Source organism: Oncorhynchus gorbuscha, linkage group LG05 (genome assembly GCF_021184085.1).
Source record: "Oncorhynchus gorbuscha isolate QuinsamMale2020 ecotype Even-year linkage group LG05, OgorEven_v1.0, whole genome shotgun sequence".
Lineage (NCBI taxonomy): Eukaryota > Metazoa > Chordata > Actinopteri > Salmoniformes > Salmonidae > Oncorhynchus > Oncorhynchus gorbuscha.
In genome coordinates this window covers 72,700,892-72,724,360 of record NC_060177.1, presented here as the reverse complement: position 1 = coordinate 72,724,360, position 23,469 = coordinate 72,700,892, and the positions used below count along the sequence as shown (strand labels likewise).

At 45.2% G+C, this 23,469-nt stretch overlaps 1 protein-coding gene across 2 annotated transcripts in view; it reads right to left on the bottom strand.

Moving 5' to 3' along the window:
* The window catches only part of LOC124036466 (palmitoyltransferase ZDHHC8B-like), a 107,666-nt gene extending 84,379 nt beyond the window's left edge, over positions 1 to 23,287 (bottom strand). For both annotated transcript variants that reach the window (XM_046351082.1, XM_046351081.1), the window contains exon 1: positions 22,973 to 23,287. In XM_046351082.1, the coding sequence (XP_046207038.1) occupies positions 22,973 to 23,076 (104 nt within the window). In that variant the 5' untranslated portion in view covers positions 23,077 to 23,287. The remainder of the gene's footprint in view (positions 1 to 22,972) is intronic.
* Between the last annotated feature and the right edge of the window lie 182 nt (positions 23,288 to 23,469).

Genomic DNA, 23,469 nt, shown 5'->3' with positions numbered 1-23,469 from the left:
CTATTGACTAACTACCAAACATACTTATCTGCTGGATCAGAGTTCTTAATATACGGCAGATAAAGACACGGCCTTTGTTCCACATGTGTGGGGGTGGAGAGGTTTACAGGTGTGCAGGGTTGTGTTCTCTAATAACATCATCAGACCTACCTGGTTTACCGCTGCTGTAGTCTCTACTCCGGACTAAACATCCTGACATGGCATAAGGGAGGATGTGTGTGTGGAGGCAGGGGAGTTAGCTGTTGTTGGATCAGGAGAGGAGTCAAATACCACTCTGACATACAAAATCAATAAGATGAGCTCATGTGGGAATCCCTGATCAGCATGAAGACACACAGGCCTGAGGCTCTGGTATGGAGGGGTGAAGTGGCTCCTCGGGGCCAAGGGGAAGTGCGCCCTGCACTTCTCTAGGCCCAACGACATGCCCCATTTGTCCCTCCCTCACTCACTCCATCCCTCCTAAACTACCTAAGGCAGATTGACTTGTCATTCAGAAGGAGCTTTTCCATAGAAATGGACAAAAAATAACCATCAGGTTCTGAATATATTTAGGCCACCAGAGCACCATACTATAACAGCAAGAAGAACTGTTGACTACATTCATAGAACTACTTGAACCATGTTGTTATAACAAACTTACTCAAATTGAATTTCTCAGCCTACTGCCTTCCTTAGAAAATGAACAGGAACATTATTATAAAAGATATCAGACTCTGGGCCAATGAGTATCAAGGTGCAGATCATGTTGTGGTTTTCCCTGTTAAATCCCCAACTGTATATCAAAATGTAATTAGTGCACGGCTCGTGTATAATCCATGAGGCGGCCGATCAATATCCTCATTCATTCTGACCGAGCTTCATTCTGCGCACCACAAGGCATCCTCCCCCCGCCAGACAGACAGGGGCATGAAGAATATCATCAGCAAAAGGTATCTCCCTCCTCAACATCCCTCTCAGGCAGGCTAGCTAGTGCCTCATGACTGCAAACAGCATAAAGCATGGGAGAAAGGTCCTCCATTTTAACACTGAGCTGCCTGTGAGGCAGAGTGGATTCATAACACTACTGGTGTGTGACTGCTCTGTCTAACCTGCAGGCTAACTCACACTGTGTTCTCACCACGCAAGCAAAGCAACAGCCATTAAAGCCCTAATGACAACACACGCCAGTTTAATTATGTAGAAAATGTCACAGAGGAAGGATTGTACTTTCCCCACAGCCATGGCTGGTTTTACTCCCACTTCTGCTTAATTGTCTGATTAAAGCATTTCAATCTCATTAGAGATTAAAAAATAAATGCTGGAGACGCTTAGCATACCTCCGTCATCTGAAATGCAACTATCATTTATGATTTATTAGCCTACATGTGCAATATTATAAAGCGAGAAAAACGATGTGAGGGCAGGACCTGTGCCAGGGTGAGCTAAAGAGGAGTTCAGTAGGAGGTCGATGTGAGGGCAGGACCTGTGCCAAGGTGAGCTAAAGAGGAGTTCAGTAAGAGGTCGATGTGAGGGCAGGACCTGTGCCAGGGTGAGCTAAAGAGGAGTTCAGTAGAAGGGCGATGTGAGGGCAGGACCTGTGCCAGGGTGAGCTAAAGAGGAGTTCAGTAGGAGGTCGATGTGAGGGCAGGACCTGTGCCAAGGTGAGCTAAAGAGGAGTTCAGTAGGAGGTCGATGTGAGGGCAGGACCTGTGCCAAGGTGAGCTAAAGAGGAGTTCAGTAGGAGGTCGATGTGAGGGCAGGACCTGTGCCAAGGTGAGCTAAAGAGGAGTTCAGTAGGAGGTCGATGTGAGGGCAGGACCTGTGCCAAGGTGAGCTAAAGAGGAGTTCAGTAAGAGGTCGATGTGAGGGCAGGACCTGTGCCAAGGTGAGCTAAAGAGGAGTTCAGTAGGAGGTCGATGTGAGGGCAGGACCTGTGCCAAGGTGAGCTAAAGAGGAGTTCAGTAGGAGGTCGTGATGTGAGGGCAGGACCTGTGCCAAGGTGAGCTAAAGAGGAGTTCAGTAGGAGGTCGTGATGTGAGAGCAGGACCTGTGGCAAGGTGAGCTAAAGAGGAGTTCAGTAGAAGGTCGATGTGCAGGCAGGACCTGTGCCAGGGTGAGCTAAAGCGGAGTTCAGTAGGAGGTCGATGTGAGGGCAGGACCTGTGCCAAGGTGAGCTAAAGCGGAGTTCAGTAGGAGGTCGATGTGAGGGCAGGACCTGTGCCAAGGTGAGCTAAAGAGGAGTTCAGTAGGAGGTCGATGTGAGGGCAGGACCTGTGCCAAGGTGAGCTAAAGAGGAGTTCAGTAGGAGGTCGATGTGAGGGCAGGACCTGTGCCAAGGTGAGCTAAAGAGGAGTTCAGTAGGAGGTCGTGATGTGAGGGCAGGACCTGTGCCAAGGTGAGCTAAAGAGGAGTTCAGTAGGAGGTCGATGTGAGGGCAGGACCTGTGCCAAGGTGAGCTAAAGAGGAGTTCAGTAGGAGGTCGATGTGAGGGCAGGACCTGTGCCAAGGTGAGCTAAAGAGGAGTTCAGTAGGAGGTCGTGATGTGAGGGCAGGACCTGTGCCAAGGTGAGCTAAAGAGGAGTTCAGTAGGAGGTCGATGTGAGGGCAGGACCTGTGCCAAGGTGAGCTAAAGCGGAGTTCAGTAGGAGGTTGTGATGTGAGGGCAGGACCTGGGTTTCCCTCGGTGGATGTGGCATTGGACCAAGTCGCTCCTGTCTCAAGCACTGGCAAGCTATAGTCATTCCTTATCGGAAGACCACTTGCATAAAACTAGCACAGGGAACTGACTAAATAGGTGTCATCTAACCAGTGGAAGGACCGGTCAGAAACATCCCAGGGACCGGTGTTGGTCCACAGACCAGTGGTTGAGAAATAGTTCTAATCCACAGAGCCAGGTCAGGGGGCCTTGCCTCATCTGCTGTTCCCATCTGCCACCACACCTAAGATGGGGGTCCTGTCATGTCAGCAGCCCCCTGCAGCCAGCTGTCCTCCCATTCCCCGGTCTCCCTGTCCCCCCTACCGAGACCTCTTCTAAGACTCAGTCCCACCTGCCTGCTTGACACAACACTACAAGCCAACAGGACCCTGAACAGCTTCTACCCCCAAGCCATGACTGCTAAATAGTTAGTTAATTAAATAGTTAACCACACAGCTACCCGGACTATCTGCATTGACCCTTTTTGACTCATCACATACGCTGCTGCTACTGTTTATTATCAATCCTGTTGCCTAGACACTTTATTCCTAGTTATATCTACCTGGGTCGGCAGGGTAGCCTAGTGGTTAGAGCATTAGACTAGTAACCGGAAGGTTGCAAGTTCAAATCCCCGAGCTGACAAGGTGAACAGGCAGTTAAACCACTGTTCCTCGGCCGTCATTGAAAATAAGAATTTGTTCTTAACTGACTTGCCTAGTTAAATAAAAGGTAAAATAAAAATTACCTCATACATCTACTTTGAACTGGTGCCTTGTGTATATAGCGAAGTTACCATTACTCATTGTATATTTACTATTATTTCTCTATTTACTTTCTCTCTGCATTGTTGGGAAGGGCCCATAAGAAAGCATTTCACTGTTAGTCTACACCTGTTGTTAACAAAGCATGTGACAAATAACACTTTTATTTGATGGCCCATAGCTTCCAATCCGCCCCAACCTATTTTTTTAGGTTTATATTTGAGGCAGTGCTTTGGAACACCAGGTGTGGGTTCTGATTCCTCAGCATTAATTCCTGTGTATACCCCCTCGAGTGGGAGTGTCCATTATACATTAAAGGATTTAAAGCAAACTCAACCTGGTGGGTTCCAGGAATGAATTAGACTAGTCCCTGATTGGTTAATATATATTGTCAGCACCTGGATCCTTGCCCTGCTGACTGAGGTCTCTCCAACACATCATTACCTCAGTCAATCACTTAAGCCCAAGTTAAGCTTAAGCTAATTGCTCAGCTGGTTTGTATAACTAGTATGAAGCTAGTACATAAATCAGCAAAGCCAGGGGTTATGGCACCCTATTCTCTATATTAGTGCACTACTTTTGACCAGACCCCTATGGGCCCTTGTCAAATGTAATGCACTATATAGGGAATATGGTGCCATTTCCCACCAGGATCAGGGTTGCATGAAGTCAGGGTTGCTTTAGGAAGTGTTTTGTTCTCATAGGAGGCAGCTGCAATGCTGTAGCAGCAACTCCTGACCTGAGCTATACACCTAGCAACTTTAAATACCGCCAAGCCATCTGAAAAGACAAAGTAAAGTTCCAATCGAACCATCAAACACAGTAGCTAGCTAGGCAAATCTGCCCTGAATACAAAGCATGATGAAAGACTAAAAGGGGGTAACCAAGGCCTCATTTTTAAGCATTCGGCACATATTCTCACCTGTGCATTCTCAATTTGTGATACTGTAGGTATTAGTGAACAGCGATGAAATAATATGCTTAGCGATGGGGGACAGTAGACAGGCCTAGACAGCGATAAACAGCACAACCCTAAATGATATCATTAGAGAGGAAGAGAGAGATTGTCAAGGGGAGGATAGACCCAGAGGAATCTGAGAGGCTTTGAACTGCTAAACACTTACCAGATGAATCCCGTCTCCTAGAAGAATTGCCCTGTCACGAAACGAAATACAGGACTTAAAATGCAGGAGATGTTTTAACATAATGTAACAAAGGAACAAAAGAAGAAACAGAATGATTTCCCCTCCCTAAAATAAGCATGTCGAAGAGCACAGCTCACCTCCATCTTTTACAGCAGAGCATCAGGGAAAACCGAAGGGAAAAATTGCATGTTGCTTGCCACTAACGCCATGTACAATGCTTCTGACTGGAAACTATTTTGGATGGAGAATCCATTTGAGAGGAGAGAGAGTAGTACAACTCCTGTCTGAAGTGCTCCGGCAGGGAGCACAATGATGGTAGTGTTGTCTCCCAAATGGAAGCCTATTGCCTATTTGGTGTTCTACTTCTGACCAGGGCTCTGCTTGCTGTGAGGACTGCGAGATGTCACTAACCAACATCTAAACAACACACAAAGCACTGCCTCTGTAGGAGGTGAAGGGGGTGGGCAGAAAGACCAGGACTAAGCTTCCATAATGTTCACTAGAATAAACGATTTGTTATAAATCAAATGTTATTCGTCATATGCACTGAATTACTTAATTATTAAATAAACAAAAGTTGAAAAAAGTAACATAGAATAACAATAACGAGGCTATAGACAACAGGGGGTACGGGTGCAGTACCCGTACCCCCTGTTGTCTATAGCCTCGTTATTGTTATTCTATTGTTAGAATGTGCAGGGATACAGGTTATTCGAGGTAATATATACATGTAGGTAATAGTAATGTGACTATGCATAGATAACAAAACAGCGAGTAGCAGCAGTGAAAAAGAAAATGCAAATAGTCTGGGTAACCATTTGACTAATTGTTCAGCAGTCTTATGGCTTGTGGGGGTAGAAGCTGTTCAGCAGTCTTATGGCTTGTGGGGGTAGAAGCTGTTCAGCAGTCTTATGGCTTGTGGGGGTAGAAGCTGTTCAGCAGTCTTATGGCTTGTGGGGGTTCAGCAGTCTTATGGCTGTTAGAAGCTGTTCAGCAGTCTTCTGCAGTCTTTGGCTTTTGGGGGTAGAAGCTGTTCAGCAGTCTTATGGCTTGTGGGGGTAGAAGCTGTTCAGCAGTCTTATGGCTTGTGGGGGTAGAAGCTGTTCAGCAGTCTTATGGCTTGTGGGGGTAGAAGCTGTTCAGCAGTCTTATGGCTTGTGGGGGTAGAAGCTGTTCAGCAGTCTTATGGCTTTTGGGGGTAGAAGCTGTTCAGCAGTCTTATGGCTTTTGTGGGGGTAGAAGCTGTTCAGCAGTCTTATGGCTTTTGTAGAAGGGGCAGTCTTATAGAAGCTGTTCAGCAGTCTTATGGCTTGTGGGGGTAGAAGCTGTTCAGCAGTCTTATGGCTTGTGGGGGTAGAAGCTGTTCAGCAGTCTTATGAAGCTGTTCAGCAGTCTTATGGCTTGTGGGGGTAGAAGCTGTTCAGCAGTCTTATGGCTTGTGGGGGTAGAAGCTGTTCAGCAGTCTTATGGCTTGTGGGGGTAGAAGCTGTTCAGCAGTCTTATGGCTTGTGGGGGTAGAAGCTGTTCAGCAGTCTTATGGCTTTTGGGGGTAGAAGCTGTTCAGCAGTCTTATGGCTTGTGGGGGTAGAAGCTGTTCAGCAGTCTTATGGCTTGTGGGGGTAGAAGCTGTTCAGCAGTCTTATGGTTCAGCAGTCTTATGGCTTGTGGGGGTAGAAGCTGTTCAGCAGTCTTATGGCTTGTGGGGGTAGAAGCTGTTCAGCAGTCTTATGGCTTGTGGGGGTAGAAGCTGTTCAGCAGTCTTATGGCTTGGGGGTAGAAGCTGTTCAGCAGTCTTATGGCTTGTGGGGGTAGAAGCTGTTCAGCAGTCTTATGGTGGGGGTAGAAGCTGTTCAGCAGTCTTATGGCTTGTGGGGGGGGGGGTCTTAGAAGCTGTTCAGCAGTCTTATGGCTTGTGGGGGTAGAAGCTGTTCAGCAGTCTTATGGCTTGGGGGTAGAAGCTGTTCAGCAGTCTTATGGCTTGTGGGGGTAGAAGCTGTTCAGCAGTCTTATGGCTTGTGGGGGTAGAAGCTGTTCAGCAGTCTTATGGCTTGTGGGGGTAGAAGCTGTTCAGCAGTCTTATGGCTTGTGGGGGTAGAAGCTGTTCAGCAGTCTTATGGCTTGTGGGGGTAGAAGCTGTTCAGCAGTCTTATGGCTTGTGGGGGTAGAAGCTGTTCAGCAGTCTTATGGCTTGGGGGTAGAAGCTGTTCAGCAGTCTTATGGCTTGTGGGGGTAGAAGCTGTTCAGCAGTCTTATGGCTTGTGGGGGTAGAAGCTGTTCAGCAGTCTTATGGCTTGGGGGGCTTCAGCAGTCTTATGGCTTGTGGGGGTAGAAGCTGTTTTCAGCAGTCTTATGGCTTGTGGGGGTAGAAGCTGTTCAGCAGTCTTATGGCTTTGGGGGTAGAAGCTGTTCAGCAGTCTTATGGCTTGGGGGTAGAAGCTGTTCAGCAGTCTTATGGCTTGGGGGTAGAAGCTGTTCAGCAGTCTTATGGCTTGTGGGGGTAGAAGGTGTTAAGGAGCCTTTTGGACCTAGAATTAGTGCTCCCGTACCGCTTGCCTTGCGGTAGCAGAGATAACAGTCTATGACTTGGGTGGATGGAGTCTTTGACCATTTTTAGAGCCTTCCTCTGACACCACCTATTATAGAGGTTAAGGATGGCAGGAAGCTTGGCCCCAGTGATGTACTGGGCCGTACATCACTGGGGCCAAGTGATGAGGATGCAACCGGTCAGGATACTCTCGATGGTGCAGTTGTAAAACTTTTTGAGGATCTAGCATGTGATGTGGTCTCACTTTCTATTAAGTGGTAAAAAAATGCATGTATTGTTGCACTAACCACACGTTAGACTGTAACTATGCTGTACATGCGTTTGTAAATGGTTTCAATGTCGTGTGTATTATTGAAAGGGCCAGGGTAAAGCTTAATTTTTAGGTGTGTGTGTGACAGAGAGCGAAAATGATCCGAAGATAGAGAGGGAGAGCGAGAAATATAGAGAACGAAAAGGGGGTGGAGAGACACTGAACAAATATTGGCCATCCACTTGTGTCTACTTAGTCCATGTGTAAGCTCTTCTCTCAATGCACCCTCACACAGCATAATACTGCAGCTGCACTCAATGAAAAACATGAATACCATACCCCACACACTGGGTGCAGGCAATCCCAAGGTATCTTGATCTTCATCTAATCTAAATATCTCATGTTTACCTCTAAGAGATGTATGGTTGCAGGGGATATTAAGAGAACAGGAGTCGTCTCCATGGCACCCTCAGTCCCAGCCCCAGTGAATAAAGTAGCTTGGGATTTATACTGGCATAACCTCCCTGTTTTCCATTATGGGCTATTTACTCTGAGACCAGGGGACAGTCTGAACTAGCCTGGTGAGGGGTTTTCCAGTCTGCTGTGTGGTGTAAAGGGTTAGTGGGGGTGTGGAGGATGGTGATGGTCGATAGAAACAATTCTATGCAACAACAAAAAAACACTCTACACTAAAACCATTCTGTGCTAAAAAAAAACGTTGTATTTGGTTCTGTTAAAACCATTCTATGAGATCAGCTGGCGTTGGCAGGCTCACTAATGGACACAGGGTTTAATCAAGACTTTAGAAATTACCTCTAAGAAGACACAAGGATTGCAAGCCACAGACAGGGACAAATAACACTGGCTGTGGCTCATGTCAGTGTCGTCCGAGTCTCCACCAACCATGTTATTTTTAATTTTTTAATTTGACCCCTTTTTCTCCCCAATTTCGTGGTATCCAATTGTTGTAGTAGCTACTATCTTGTCTCATCGCTACAACTCCCGTACGGGCTCGGGAGAGACGAAGGTTGAAAGTCATGCGTCCTCCGATACATAACCCAAACAAGCCGCACTGCTTTTTAACACAGTGCGCATCCAACCCGGAAGCCAGCCGCACCAATGCGCCGGAGGAAACACCATGCACCTGGCCACCTTGGCTAGCGCACACTGCGCCCAGCCCGCCACAGGAGTCGCTGGTGCGCGATGAGACAAGGACACCCCTACCGACCAAGCCCTCCCTAACCCGGGTGACGCTAGGCCAATTGTGCGTCGCCCCACGGACCTCCCGGTCGCGGCCGGTTACGACAGAGCCTGGGCGCGAATCCAGGGACTCTGATAGCACAGCTGGCGCTGCAGTACAGCGCCCTTAACCACTGTGTCACCCGGGAGGCTTCCACCAACCATGTTGATCAAGACAGAGATACAAGCACTCAGTGGCTGATTTAGCTCCCATCCCTCTGATGTTTAGTCCTTAGTATGAAAGCCTACAGCAGTGCAGCTGGTGTGTCCGGATACAGACTGACAGATGACAGACACCACCTCAGAGATCTGTTGAAATAGGAAGGGGAGGCAGACTCTGACACGTGCAACACTGACATACAAGTTCCAGCCCAACCCATCCCCATCCCCATCCCCATCCCCATCCCCATCCCCATCCCCTAGCCAGATGGGCTATTTCAGTGAGGTCACGATGAGAGAGAAGCAGCAGGACAAACAGAAAACATCCTTGGTCCAGATGAAATAAGAAAGAACTGATACTCCTCCTATACCTCCTGCCCATAGAATCCTCCTGTCATCCCAATGCAGGGCAGATATCTGCAGACCTCCAAACACACACTATCAGAGAGCCCCTGCATCAATTAGATAACAATTCATGGCTGGAATGAGCCGAGCCATAACCAATTCATTTGTAAATAGTTATTTTAAATGGTCAGTAGCTAGGTTGCTATCCAACTGGTGACAGATTTGAATGTGAATATTCAAAAAATCTGCATAAAAACAATATGCACATGTTCCCACCAGACGTAATGCACATTAAAGTACATTTTGGGGTTAAATTCCCATGTACCGAATAAAACATACAAATGAAATGTCATTTTCATTTTCATTCATGGACTTTCACCACCTTGTGAAGTTCATCATAATTTATTAAATCTGTAGCCTAATAAACTGTATACTTTCCCGAGCTGTAGTTGGTGGACCACGCAACATATCATAGGGTGACTGCAAATTTACTTCAATATGAGAGTTTTCTATAAATATTTGCGCATTAAAGCGTTTCCACCGCCATTTCTTGCATAATACATTTTATCGGCACAAAAAGATCCCACCTTGTCTAGCGTGTTTGGTTTTGTTGACATTTGGAAAGATTACAGAGAAATGATCCTTTTCCATCAGGCCTGTAATGAAACATTTTATCTGACATGTACTTCACCCACATACATTTTTTGATGGAAACCTGGTTAGTGGTGTAAACATGCTGGTAACGTGGATAGGATTGTATCTAGCCAAGTAGCCATGTGGTCAGTGAGTCAATATTGGTAGATGAGATGGAGTATGAACAATCATTTCATACTGCTGTTGAGAAGAGTCACAGTAACGGAACAATGACACCCCGGCCTCAGGTTGTGCTCTGATAACAGTTCTTCAGATTTGTAAGTATTCTGCTCCACTTCACACAGCCAAGGAAAACATTTCTCGCAGAGGAAATCCATGGCTAAGACTTGTCTGGACATTTTACTGTGAGGGGATTTTAATCACTATACATTTTTGACTAATGTTTCTGTCAAATGGGCTAGCCAACAAAACCTCTAACAAAACTTCCTCTTTTTTTTAAACACAACTTTAGTATTCCTACTAATCATGACTGACACTGGAGTTTAAATACAAATGTTATGCTTTAATTGGGGCTAATATAGTATCATTCAGGCTCTAAAAACCATTAGAACTGGTGCGAAGTGAGATACAGATTACAGTTCTGCTTGGCGGGCTGCGGTACCACTCAACATGCAGCTCACAAGCTGTTTTCATCTTAAACAGAGGAGAATCGATTTGGTCACACAACTACTGCAAATCCAGATTACAGTAAACCATTACTGAATTAATTCACTGACAAAAATATGGCTATTATAATAGGTCTAGATAAAAAAATCAACTCAACAAAAATCCTTAACAACAAGATATTTTCAGGTAAGATTAATGAGTGCTTCTTAAACTCATGTCTCCACAGTCAAATCAGTCCATGTGCATTGCACTCAGTCTATTCAAACTAAGTAAGGTAGAAAACAGACAAATTACAGAGTGTCGTTTCACCACTCACCCACTGCAGAGTATAGCAGCCAGGGTAGGCTGTGTATAGCAGCCAGGGTAGGCTGTGTATAGCAGCCAGGGTAGGCTGTGTATAGCAGCCAGGGTAGGCTGTGTATAGCAGCCAGGGTAGGCTGTATATAGCAGCCAGGGTAAGCTGTATATAGCAGCCAGGGTAGGCTGTATATAGCAGCCAGGGTAGGCTGTATATAGCAGCCAGGGTAGGCTGTATATAGCAGCCAGGGTAGGCTGTATATAGCAGCCGGGGTAGGCTGTGTATAGCAGCCGGGGTAGGCTGTGTATAGCAGCCGGGGTAGGCTGTGTATAGCAGCCGGGGTAGGCTGTGTATAGCAGCCGGGGTAGGCTGTGTATAGCAGCCGGGGTAGGCTGTGTATAGCAGCCGGGGTAGGCTGTGTATAGCAGCCGGGGTAGGCTGTGTATAGCAGCCAGGGTAGGCTGTGTATAGCAGCCAGGTTAGGCTGTGTATAGCAGCCAGGTTAGGCTGTGTATAGCAGCCAGGGTAGGCTGTGTATAGCAGCCAGGGTAGGCTGTGTATAGCAGCCAGGGTAGGCTGTGTATAGCAGCCAGGGTAGGCTGTGTATAGCAGCCAGGGTAGGCTGTGTATAGCAGCCAGGGTAGGCTGTATATAGCAGCCAGGGTAGGCTGTATATAGCAGCCAGGGTAGGCTGTATATAGCAGCCAGGGTAGGCTGTATATAGCAGCCAGGGTAGGGTAGGCCAGGGTGTATATAGCAGCCAGGGTAGGCTGTATATAGCAGCCAGGGTAGGCTGTATATAGCAGCCAGGGTAGGCTGTATATAGCAGCCAGGTTAGGCTGTATATAGCAGCCAGGGTAGGCTGTATATAGCAGCCAGGGTAGGCTGTATATAGCAGCCAGGGTAGGCTGTATATAGCAGCCAGGGTAGGCTGTATATAGCAGCCAGGGTAGGCTGTATATAGCAGCCAGGGTAGGCTGTATATAGCAGCCAGGGTAGGCTGTATATAGCAGCCAGGGTAGGCTGTATATAGCAGCCAGGGTAGGCTGTATATAGCAGCCAGGGTAGGCTGTATATAGCAGCCAGGGTAGGCTGTATATAGCAGCCAGGGTAGGCAGCATCCCAATGGCACCCTATTCCCTATGTGCTGCACTACTTTTGACCAGGGCGCATATGGCTTTTGGGACGCTCAACATAGTCCATTAAAACAATCATCAACAACTATGAAATAACACATATGGAATCATGTAGTAACCAAAAAAGTGTTAAAACAAAATATATGATTTTAGATTTTTCAAAGTAGCTACCCTTTGCCTTAATGACAGCTTTGCACACTCTTGACATTCTCTCAACCAGCTTCATGATGACAGATTGACAGATTTCCACTCATGTTTCTTGGCCCAAGCAAGTCTCTTCTTATGGTCCTTCTGTAGCTCAGTTGGTAGAGCATGGCGCTTGTAACGCCAGGGTAATGGGTTCGATTCCCGGGACCACCCATACGTAGAATGTATGCACACATGACTGTAAGTCGCTTTGGATAAAAGCGTCTGCTAAATGGCATATTATTATTATTATTAATATATCGATTCTGTGAGCATGAGTGGACAGACAACATCTCAATCTAAGTGCAGGTGACATTAGGCAGATAATTTCTCATGCATTTTAATATAGAATTTACACTGTATATTTGTTGTCTTTCCATTTGTGAACTATCCAAAGGTCTGTCTGACTAAAGCTATGTGACAGTAGCTAGAAGAGCTCCTCAGAACTACTACAAAGGCTGAGGCCAAAGCCAAACAGAGGTCCTAGAGTGGCGAGGCTAGCCCTTCATGACCACTCGCATGTATGTCACTCTGCTTGTTAAAGATGACTGAGTACCACAGCTCTTTCTGATGTGCCCATCTCTGGGGTCTTCTAAAGATGGACCGAAATGGCCAAAGATATGAAAACCCCACACTCGATCGGCCTATCTATCTCTTTCTCCCCTGTGTCTGTTTCTATGGTTCTCTGGAGTACTTGAGACGTAGGCTACACTCCTCTACCTACACACATCTCCTTTTATAACTGTGAGACAGACACAGCTGTACTCCAGAACCTTCTTTCGATCTCTGTAGAAATGGCACTTTTAGCACGAGGTGTCAGAGGCAGAGCTCTATTTCAACTGATTCCTGGTCGGTAACGAATCTGCCAAACAGTGAATAGAGGGGGAAACAGGGAGGAGACGCCCAGGGAGGGAGCGGTTGGAGGTCGAAATCAATCCCACATGTTCTCAGAAAGAGTACTTCCAGTCCCAAGTGCTTCACTCCCCTTCCCCGCACTTTTTCAGCCACACTGCTGCTTTGAGCTGCTCTGGCTACATACAGATGGCTTCATTTAGCCAAGCCATGGCATCACAGGGCACAAGTTATTTTTGACGGAGCTCAGAAAAAGCTTGAGGGCAAATCGAGAGACATAAAAAGAAAAGTTCTGAAGTAGCAATGCAGAAAAGCGCTCTCCCTAGCTTCGACACAGATAAAAGATCATGGCAAAATAAAGGAATTCCCCCCCTACTGTTTGAGGCATTGTGTTTGTCACATTCAAGGCAGAATGTAAAACGGCACACAAAAACCCAAGCACAACATAAGGCTGTGTCTTCTCTCTAAGTTGGGGAGAAATAGGGCAGCAGCAAAACAGTTTGAGCCATCAAATCATTTTAAAGTGCAATAAGGCTCAGATCAAAACATATAAACATGATTCAGATTAAACCTCTGCTGCTTTCAAATCAATGCCAAAACCAACAAAACATAGATCAGTCTTTGTTAAAAGCACTTGGTCAGGCGCAGATAGAATTACTGTATACATAACTTACAGTCATGCACACACCCAGTCCATTTCAAATGCCTAGCTGCCACATCTTATTAGAATTATATATAGCACTCATTTCAATAACAACCTGTGCACGGCCGTGGTTAATGTAATGGAGGGTAGGCATGAGGCTGTGTTTTGCCAGGCAGGAGGAACCTACTCTTTTCAGGATGCCAGACACGACCAGGGAAGCTGATCCGTCAGCATTATCTTAACCTAGTTGTCAGTCAGTGACAGAAGGCTAGGATGGAATCAGATTAGATGACCCAGCCTTTTATTCACTGGCCTCATTCACTCGTCAATACCAATGTAGGGGGAAGATGTAAGGCATGCTTGTCTGTCTTGTGTCAACCCTCTCTGACTCACTGCAGACAGGCTGTGGTTGGTTGGGTCTAGCTATGGGGTATGAAGAAATGGCTGGTCCAAGACATCTATCTATCTGTGGGGAAGCAAAAGCTGGACATACCATGGTTATGGAGGAGAGGGAACTGATTTATGGTAGTACCATGTCATGGTTATGGAGGAGAGGGATATGATTTATGGTAGTACCATGCCATGGTTATGGAGGAGAGGGATATGATTTATGGTAGTACCATGCCATGGTTATGGAGGAGAGGGATCTGATTTATGGTAGTACCATGCCATGGTTATGGAGGAGAGGGAACTGATTTATGGTAGTACCATGCCATGGTTATGGAGGAGAGGGATATGATTTATGGTAGTACCATGCCATGGTTATGGAGGAGAGGGATATGATTTATGGTAGTACCATGCCATGGTTATGGAGGAGAGGGATATGATTTATGGTAGTACCATGCCATGGTTATGGAGGAGAGGGATATGATTTATGGTAGTACCATGCCATGGTTATGGAGGAGAGGGATATGATTTATGGTAGTACCATGCCATGGTTAATGGAGGAGAGGGATCTGATTTATGGTAGTACCATGCCATGGTTATGGAGGAGAGGGATCTGATTTATGGTAGTACCATGCCATGGTTATGGAGGAGAGGGATATGATTTATGGTAGTACCATGCCATGGTTATGGAGGAGAGGGATATGATTCATGGTAGTACCATGCCATGGTTATGGAGGAGAGGGATATGATTCATGGTAGTACCATGCCATGGTTATGGAGGAGAGGGATATGATTCATGGTAGTACCATGCCATAGCCCGTGGCAGATAACGACTGGGATATTGCTCTCCCTGTGAGGGGGTGGGAGATAGGGGAAGGCTGGGAGGATGAAGTCGATAACTACATATTATGGGTTGATATCCATGTTAACAGAGTAATTTGGGAGCTTGCCTTTATATTATATCAAAACTCCTGGTCTGAAATATACATTTGATCTAATTACTGTCACATAGCCTGCAGTAAAAAAAAATATAGGAGATGTATCCTTCTTGGAGTGTGTAAACCCCCATCGGTGAGAGAGTCAGAGGGAGTCATCACACTGTCTATTGTTTGAAATAAGTCTTTGGTGTTTTGTTGTATTGATGCCATTTCTCTCTTCATCGTCAGTGGAAAAACTCATCTTCAACTATTTTTTTTGTGTTTGTCAGTTTCCCTACAGACGCAAACAAACAAAACACCACCCTGTATAGCATGAGGCCATACACCACCCTGTATAGCATGAGGCCATACACCACCCTGTATAGCATGAGGCCATACACCACCCATGTATAGCATGAGGCCATACACCACCCATGTATAGCATGAGGCCATACACCACCCTGTATAGCATGAGGCCATACACCACCCTGTATAGCATGAGGCCATACACCACCCATGTATAGCATGAGACCATACACCACCCTGTATAGCATGAGGCCATACACCACTCATCTATAGCATGAGGCCATACACCACCCTGTATAGCATGAGACCATACACCACCCTGTATAGCATGAGGCCATACACCACCCATGTATAGCATGAGGCCATACACCACCCTGTATAGCATGAGGCCATACACCACCCTGTATAGCATGAGACCATACACCACCCATCTATAGCATGAGACCATACACCACCCATCTATAGCATGAGGCCATACACCACCATGTATAGCATGAGGCCATACACCACCCATCTATAGCATGAGACCATATACCACCATGTATAGCATGAGACCATACACCACCATGTATAGCATGAGACCATACACCACCATGTATAGCATGAGACCATACACTACCCATCTATAGCATGAGACCATACACAACCCATCTATAGCATGAGGCCATACACCACCCATCTATAGCATGAGGCCATACACCACCCATCTATAGCATGAGACCATACACCACCCATGTATAGCATGAGACCATACACCACCCATGTATAACATGAGGCTATACACCACCCATGTGGCGGCAGGGTAGCCAAGTGGTTAGAGCGTTGGACTAGTAACCGGAAGGTTGCAAGTTCAAACCCCCGAGCTGACAAGGTACAAATCTGCCGTTCTGCCCCTGAACAGGCAGTTAACCCACTGTTCCTAGGCCGTCATTGAAAATAAGATTGTGTTCTTAACTGACTTGCCTAGTTAAATAAAGGAAAAAATATATATTTAAAAAAATGTATAGCATGATACCATACACAACCCATCCATAGCATGAGACCATACACCACCCATCTATTTAATTTTTACCTTTATTTAACCAGGCAAGTCAGTTAAGAACATATTCTTATTTTCAATGACGGCCTGGGAACAGTGGGTTATCTGCCTGTTCAGGGGCAGAACGACAGATTTGTACCTTGTCAGCTCGGGGGTTTGAACTCGCAACCTTCCAGTTACTAGTCCAACGCTCTAACCACTAGGCTACGCTGCCGCCCCAATCTATAACATGAGACCATACACTACCCATCTATAAATTGTGGAGGGGAACAGTCAGTGTTAACCTCTTTAATTATGTAAACCTTTACCTTAAAATTGAACTCTATGGTTTCTGTGTATGCTGCCAAATCTGATGACTGTATTCAGCCCCAAGACATTTGATAAGGAGGAATTACAGGAATTACTTACTGTATGAGCAACAGTACATAGTTATCGTTTCATGATTGATTAAAAAAAACATAGTCCGTTTCAAGATTTGAGATTGGTCCATCAGCCATCAAACAACTAGCCATCAAACAACTAGAGACTGTTCCTTTTAAAGTATAGACATGATGTAGATTACAAACACAATCAGACATCACATTCCTGATAAAAAAATAAACTGTGATAGAAAGAATATAGTGTAGTGAAAAAGAGTGGGGTTAAAGTCTCAATGACCATGCAGAGATGAGTAATCTCCACGAGGGAGCCAACATTAATGAGAACTAATAAGGTATATACACAATTTAAACAATTATTTTCCATGTTATTGAAGGGGAGTAGAATTACATGCACAATAAAACCAACATTGCATTTATATCGACCTGTGAGTCATCTTCATTCCTCCCATGTTCTTGCTGTAATATAGTACATGTCTGGGAGGAGCCCTTTGAGAGAAAGAGAGAACAGCACAACCCAGCACCAGATTCATCTACCAGACCACTCCATAGCCTGAGGTGCTGCTTGTAAAAGAGGAAATATGGATGAAATTGTATTGCTATTTAATCTGACACGACTAGCCACAGACCCAGACCCGCTAAAAGCATTTTCAATGGTGTATCTACCCAAACCTGAGGACAGGCAGTTGTGTAGTGATTTTATGAATCACTTTGGCATTGCGGATCTCAGTGAGATTATCAGCATCTATATGACACAGAAGACTGACGTGTCCCCTATAACCTATCGCTCTCATGTTATCGGCAGTATATCAATCCTGTTATCTTCATCTCTGATGTTAACTCACTGTGACACTGCATGAGGAAGGAGAGCTCTGCTCTTTCCAGAGTAGTGACAGGATAGAAAAGTTGCACGGATGGAGAGAGAGACAGACGGAGAGAACGAGAGCTAAATCTGAAGTCTGGTGATAATCTAAAAGAGGATGAGATATTCAAAATCTAAACAACACAAAGAACAAGGTGGGTGATTTAGCAAACCAGACAGACAGCCTAAATGCCATCATGCAATTTTAATACAGAAGGCTTATATCCTTTAAAATGATATCAAACAAACAGTGCTGATATCACATCAAAACAAACAATGTAGATTCAATTACTAAACTAACATCAAATCCACAGCGAGACCCACAATCAAACACATTAATATACTATAGGAGAGTGCAGATCTGGGCTGGGCTCTCATGGTCTCTAATATGCGGTACTTATTGACACTAATGAATTGAACAGCAGCAGTGCTTACTGAACCTCCCAATAAAGAGAGAGGGGACAGCAGCAGTGCTTACTGAACCTCCCAATAAAGAGAGAGGGGACAGCAGCAGTGCTTACTGAACCTCCCAATAAAGAGAGAGGGGACAGCAGCAGTGCTTACTGAACCTCCCAATAAAGAGAGAGGACAGCAGCAGTGCTTACTGAACCTCCCAATAAAGAGAGAGGACAGCAGCAGTGCTTACTGAACCTCCCAATAAAGAGAGAGGACAGCAGCAGTGCTTACTGAACCTCCCAATAAAGAGAGAGGACAGCAGCAGTGCTTACTGAACCTCCCAATAAAGAGAGAGGACAGCAGCAGTGCTTACTGAGAGAGAGGACAGCAGCAGTGCTTACTGAACCTCCCAATAAAGAGAGAGGACAGCAGCAGTGCTTACTGAACCTCCCAATAAAGAGAGAGGACAGCAGCAGTGCTTACTGAACCTCCCAATAAAGAGAGAGGACAGCAGCAGTGCTTACTGAACCTCCCAATAAAGAGAGAGGACAGCAGCAGTGCTTACTGAACCTCCCAATAAAAGAGAGGACAGCAGCAGTGCTTACTGAACCTCCCAATAAAGAGAGAGGACAGCAGCAGTGCTTACTGAACCTCCCAATAAAGAGAGAGGACAGCAGCAGTGCTTACTGAACCTCAGTGCCTGAACCTCCCAAAAGAGAGAGGACAGCAGCAGTGCTTACTGAACCTCCCAATAAAAAGAGAGGACAGCAGTGCTTACTGAACCTCCCAATAAAGAGAGGACAGCAGCAGTGCTTACTGAACCTCCCAATAAAGAGAGAGGACAGCAGCAGTGTTTACTGAACCTCCCAATAAAGAGAGAGGACAGCAGCAGTGCTTACTGAACCTCCCAATAAAGAGAGAGGACAGCAGCAGTGCTTACTGAACCTCCCAATAAAGAGAGAGGACAGCAGCAGTGCTTACTGAACCTCCCAATAAAGAGAGAGGATAGCCGCAGTGCTTACTGAACCTCCCAATAAAGAGAGAGGACAGCAGCAGTGCTTACTGAACCTCCCAATAAAGAGAGAGGACAGCAGCAGTGCTGCGTAAACACACACAGCCTGTGTCCCAAATGGCACCCTATTCCCTATAAAGTGCACTACTGTTGACCAGAGCCAACTATTTAGGGAATCGGTGTCAGTTGGATTAAGATCATTGGGGATGTACATTTAATTACTATCCTAAAAGTTCAATTAATGTAGTAGAGAAGAGATTACCACAATGTTTTAAAACACCACAGAACACCAGGAAACATCAAGCACTTAGCCCTGGATATTGGAATTAATCCATCTATCCAGCCCTCACCACCACCCAATCATGTTGGGGTGAGTAAGTACTGTATGAGACCAAAGACTCCCCTGGTTTGCTCTATGACATCCTAATGTATCATTATACACTTGAATATAACTTTCACAATGACCGATTTTTGTTACAATGTCCACACCAGCATACTATATAGTTAGAATGAAGCAATGTATTGGGCATTCTAAGTGGTATTCTAGTATGGACATTGGATCGAACATTGCCCATACCAGCAGAGTAATAGTGATCATGGAGGAAAAGAGAGTAATTAATCAGGAAACAATGGAGTCTACTGTACAACTTGAGTATCGCCACGTTTAAATAAATCTATATTGTAAAGGAGGAAACAGATGTGGAAGTCAAAGATTAGATTTCTCTGTCTGTCCACGTTGCTCTGGCTCCCTTGCCAATGTGTACTTACATGACTCCCTGGGAGATATTTTGCCTCTAAACACAACCAGCCACCTCTTCTATAACACATTGTCATAAAAACTGCTGAAAGCAGTACCCATCCGCATGATCAATTGATAGTGTCACCCCCCTCCATCTCACCCCCCTTTAAAAATGGGATATCGGTCTTCGACAGCAAATGATAAGAGTTAGCTTCTGCATTTTTATCAATGGCAGGTAGAAAATGTATGGGCATGGGCATGGGGGGAAAGACGTTATACAAAGTGTTTGTGTCAGCACCCAGTCCAACGTTATAGTACATCTTGTTTCTGGAGAAATACCAGAAGCTGGACCTACGTGGAGGAATCAGGGAACCTTGTCACATGGCATTATGAGCCTTATGTGAATGAGTGAATCATATTGTGGTCGTGGAGGACAGACACTAAAGCCACTGACAGACAAGCCAGGCACAGCAGTAACAGTAACACTGGGCCAGAGCTCAGCTGGCACTTATACTATTCACACAGTGTCTTCCTCCATGCCTGATATGACATTTGTGTGAAGAGCTGGCAATCACATGGCCCACAATGACTCACTCTATGGCTGGGAGAAGGGAGATGGCTCACAGGTCTTTCGACATAGTTTACGTGGGGTTTCATATATGTGGTCTCCTGCTGTGTGTTGTGGTGTGGTGTGGTGCACTGTGGAATGTTGTTTTGCATTGCGGTTTATTAAGGAGTATTGTGGTGTATTGAGGAGAATTGTGGTTAGAGCGTTGGGCCAGTAACCGGAAGATTGCTGGATCGAATCCCTGAGCTGACAAGGTAGAAATCTGTCGTTTTGCCCCTGAGCAAGACAGTTAACCCACTGTTCCCCGGGCGCCGAAGACGTGGATGTTGATTATGGCAGCCCCCTGCACCTCTCTGATTAAGAGGAGTTGGGTTAAATGCAGAAGACACATTTCAGTTGAATACATTTAGTTGGACAACTGACTAGGTATCCCCCTTTCCCTATTGTGTAAAACATGTGTGCCCCACATATTTTAGTGTGGACGTGTTCAGTTATTCCACCCCAGGGGGTTCCGTTATACATGGGCAAATCCTCTGAATATGTAACTGCATGAGAAATCAAAGAGCAAAGCAACACCAGGGTAAAATCCTAATCCTTACCCATCTGTTGGGGGTCAATGATTGGCCCATCTATCTGGCCCTGAACACAGCCTGAATGGAACCCCTGCTGCAATAGAGAAGCTGGGCAGAAAAACCGAGGTCTGGAAGATTGGAGAGGGACCTACGAAGTTTTCCACAGCACTGTATCAGCTACTGTGGTGACAATGCATACAACTAGCACATCAGGGCTACAGCATTAGCCTACTTCTTCATCTGACCATTTGTCTATGCAAAGCCTCTTACAGCCAGGGAGGAACCAGGGAGTTGTTGTTGACACTTCAATCTAGATTGCTGGGCAACAGGGCAAGCCAAGTCCATAGGTTTCCTTTAAACCATTAACCCCCAGTACAAACACCATGCTACACCCTGAATAGTTTAGTCTGGGCAACAGGGCAAGCCAAGTCCATAGGTTTCCTTTAAACCATTAACCCCCAGTACAAACACCATGCTACACCCTGAATAGTTTAGTCTGGGCAACAGGGCAAGCCAAGTCCATAGGTTTCCTTTAAACCATTAACCCCCAGTACAAACACCATGCTACACCCTGAATAGTTTAGTCTGGGCAACAGGGCAAGCCAAGTCCATAGGTTTCCTTTAATCTAAACCATTAACCCCCAGTACAAACACCATACTACACCCTGAATAGTTTAGTCTGGGCAACAGGGCAAGCCAAGTCCATAGGTTTCCTTTAAACCATTAACCCCCAGTACAAACACCATACTACACCCTGAATAGTTTAGTCTGGGCAACAGGGCAAGCCAAGTCCATAGGTTTCCTTTAAACCATTAACCCCCATTACAAACACCATACTACACCCTGAATAGTTTAGTCTGGGCAACAGGGCAAGCCAAGTCCATAGGTTTCCTTTAAACCATTAACCCCCAGTACAAACACCATGCTACACCCCTGAATAGTTTAGTCTGGGCAACATTTGAAACCATTTGCTTTACGTTGCTTCTGTTGTTGTTTTTTTGATGATTTCTATTTGTTGTTTGCTAATCATTACATGCACCAGTTTCCCTTTTAAACAGCTGCTTTTAACAGCACGAAGGAGAACAGTGTCATGGAATAAAGGCTGATATCATAATCATCACATGAAATAACGTTACATCTGATGATTTATTTATCACATCGTGACTGCATGAGAACATCTGATGGTCCTTTTAGCAAAACATGTGAGTCACAACAGGTGTAGGACAAATAACATGTAATGTGGTGTGGCAAAGCTTCACTTTACAGTCTCTCTAAACCAGCCAGAGTAGAAAGTGACACCTACTTAACCACAAAATAGAAAATAAATCTCACCAGTTCAGTCAAACCACTAGTCTCCATAAGCAATTGAGACTCAGCTGTAAATCTAAGTGCAGATTCAAATTTGCAGCAGGCCTAGGCTGTACTCCAAATGTTACAATCAGATTATAATCCGGTCTATAAATTATGCATTTAAAGTAGATCACAGGGTCAATCAGGGATGCAATCCATGACGTGGAACCGTGTGTGTGCGCGTCTAGAACAAAACAAATCAGGGTGGGAAAAAAGAACCTTCAGAAAATTATATTATAAAAACATCACTCATTGTAAACCACATACATTTCCATAATGAAGGTGCAGCAGTACCGCTCGAAACCCTACAACCTTCAGAGCGCATGCACACGAGTGACAGGAGTAAATGTCCCGTTAAACACTTAGATGTAGATTTCGAAGGCGAGGCAGTATTCCTATTCAATATTGAACTCATCCATAACCCAAGCTACCAGCTGCAACAATATTTATTCGCTGCTCCGTTGCTTGTTTTGCCCGTAGAACTAAAGGAGAAACTAGCTGGCAAGTATGGCGGACTACGGCTGCATGGTAACCTATACCCGCTATGTGCCTACCTCCTAGGTTACTTCAAGCTTGAGTGGGGTGTCCAATGACGTTTATTCTAGAAAAAAAAATGAATTTGGGAAACAAATATAGCATAAAGTTGGCCTACATGCCACAACGGAGTTTCTACCATAATGTCTCGACACACGTAAACATTGTTACCAAAACGAGTACAAGACAATATTAACATGTCCCGTGCACAGTCAAAACGTTTGAGTAAACCATTCATAACAGCATAAAGATCCGACCCGAAAAAGCAGTCTAAACCTCCAACAAAAACTTCTAACAGTAATAGCCATTGGCTACCACCAGATCATTGGACCTAGGCTAGGACTGATACTAACGAGGACGCTTTATTATGTGTAGACTATTAGCAGAAGCATGTATGACTTAAACAAGGATAAAACTTACGTAAAAACGAAGAATAAGGTGGTGGATCCCACAAGAAAAGTGGCAGCAGTAGATACCGGGATGTATTTGGTGGGTTTAAATCTCTTTCCAACGCTGTTGGGCATTCTGTAATTTCCACATTCCTCAATTATTTATTCCAATTGGAGACGGTATACAGATGTAAAGATCCAGTCTGAAATATCTACATTTACCGATTCAGAAAATCTGTCTTTATTACTGTAAAACGCACACAGATCCAAAGGTAGTCAAGCAAAAATATACTGCGCTCCGAAAGACTAGAAATCCCACTCTAGCAATCCAGCCCACGAGTGAGGTCACAAACCCGCTTGAAAGGTGGAGCCTAGGTTGAAGATAACAATATAATATATTTTAAACCGAGTTTAATGCAAAACGAAGAGGACTGTGATGGGATGCTTAGATTACAGCCAGGGGCCACACGTTTTATTCACCCTCAAATCGGATTTTATATATTATTTTTTTATTTTTATTGTTGCATG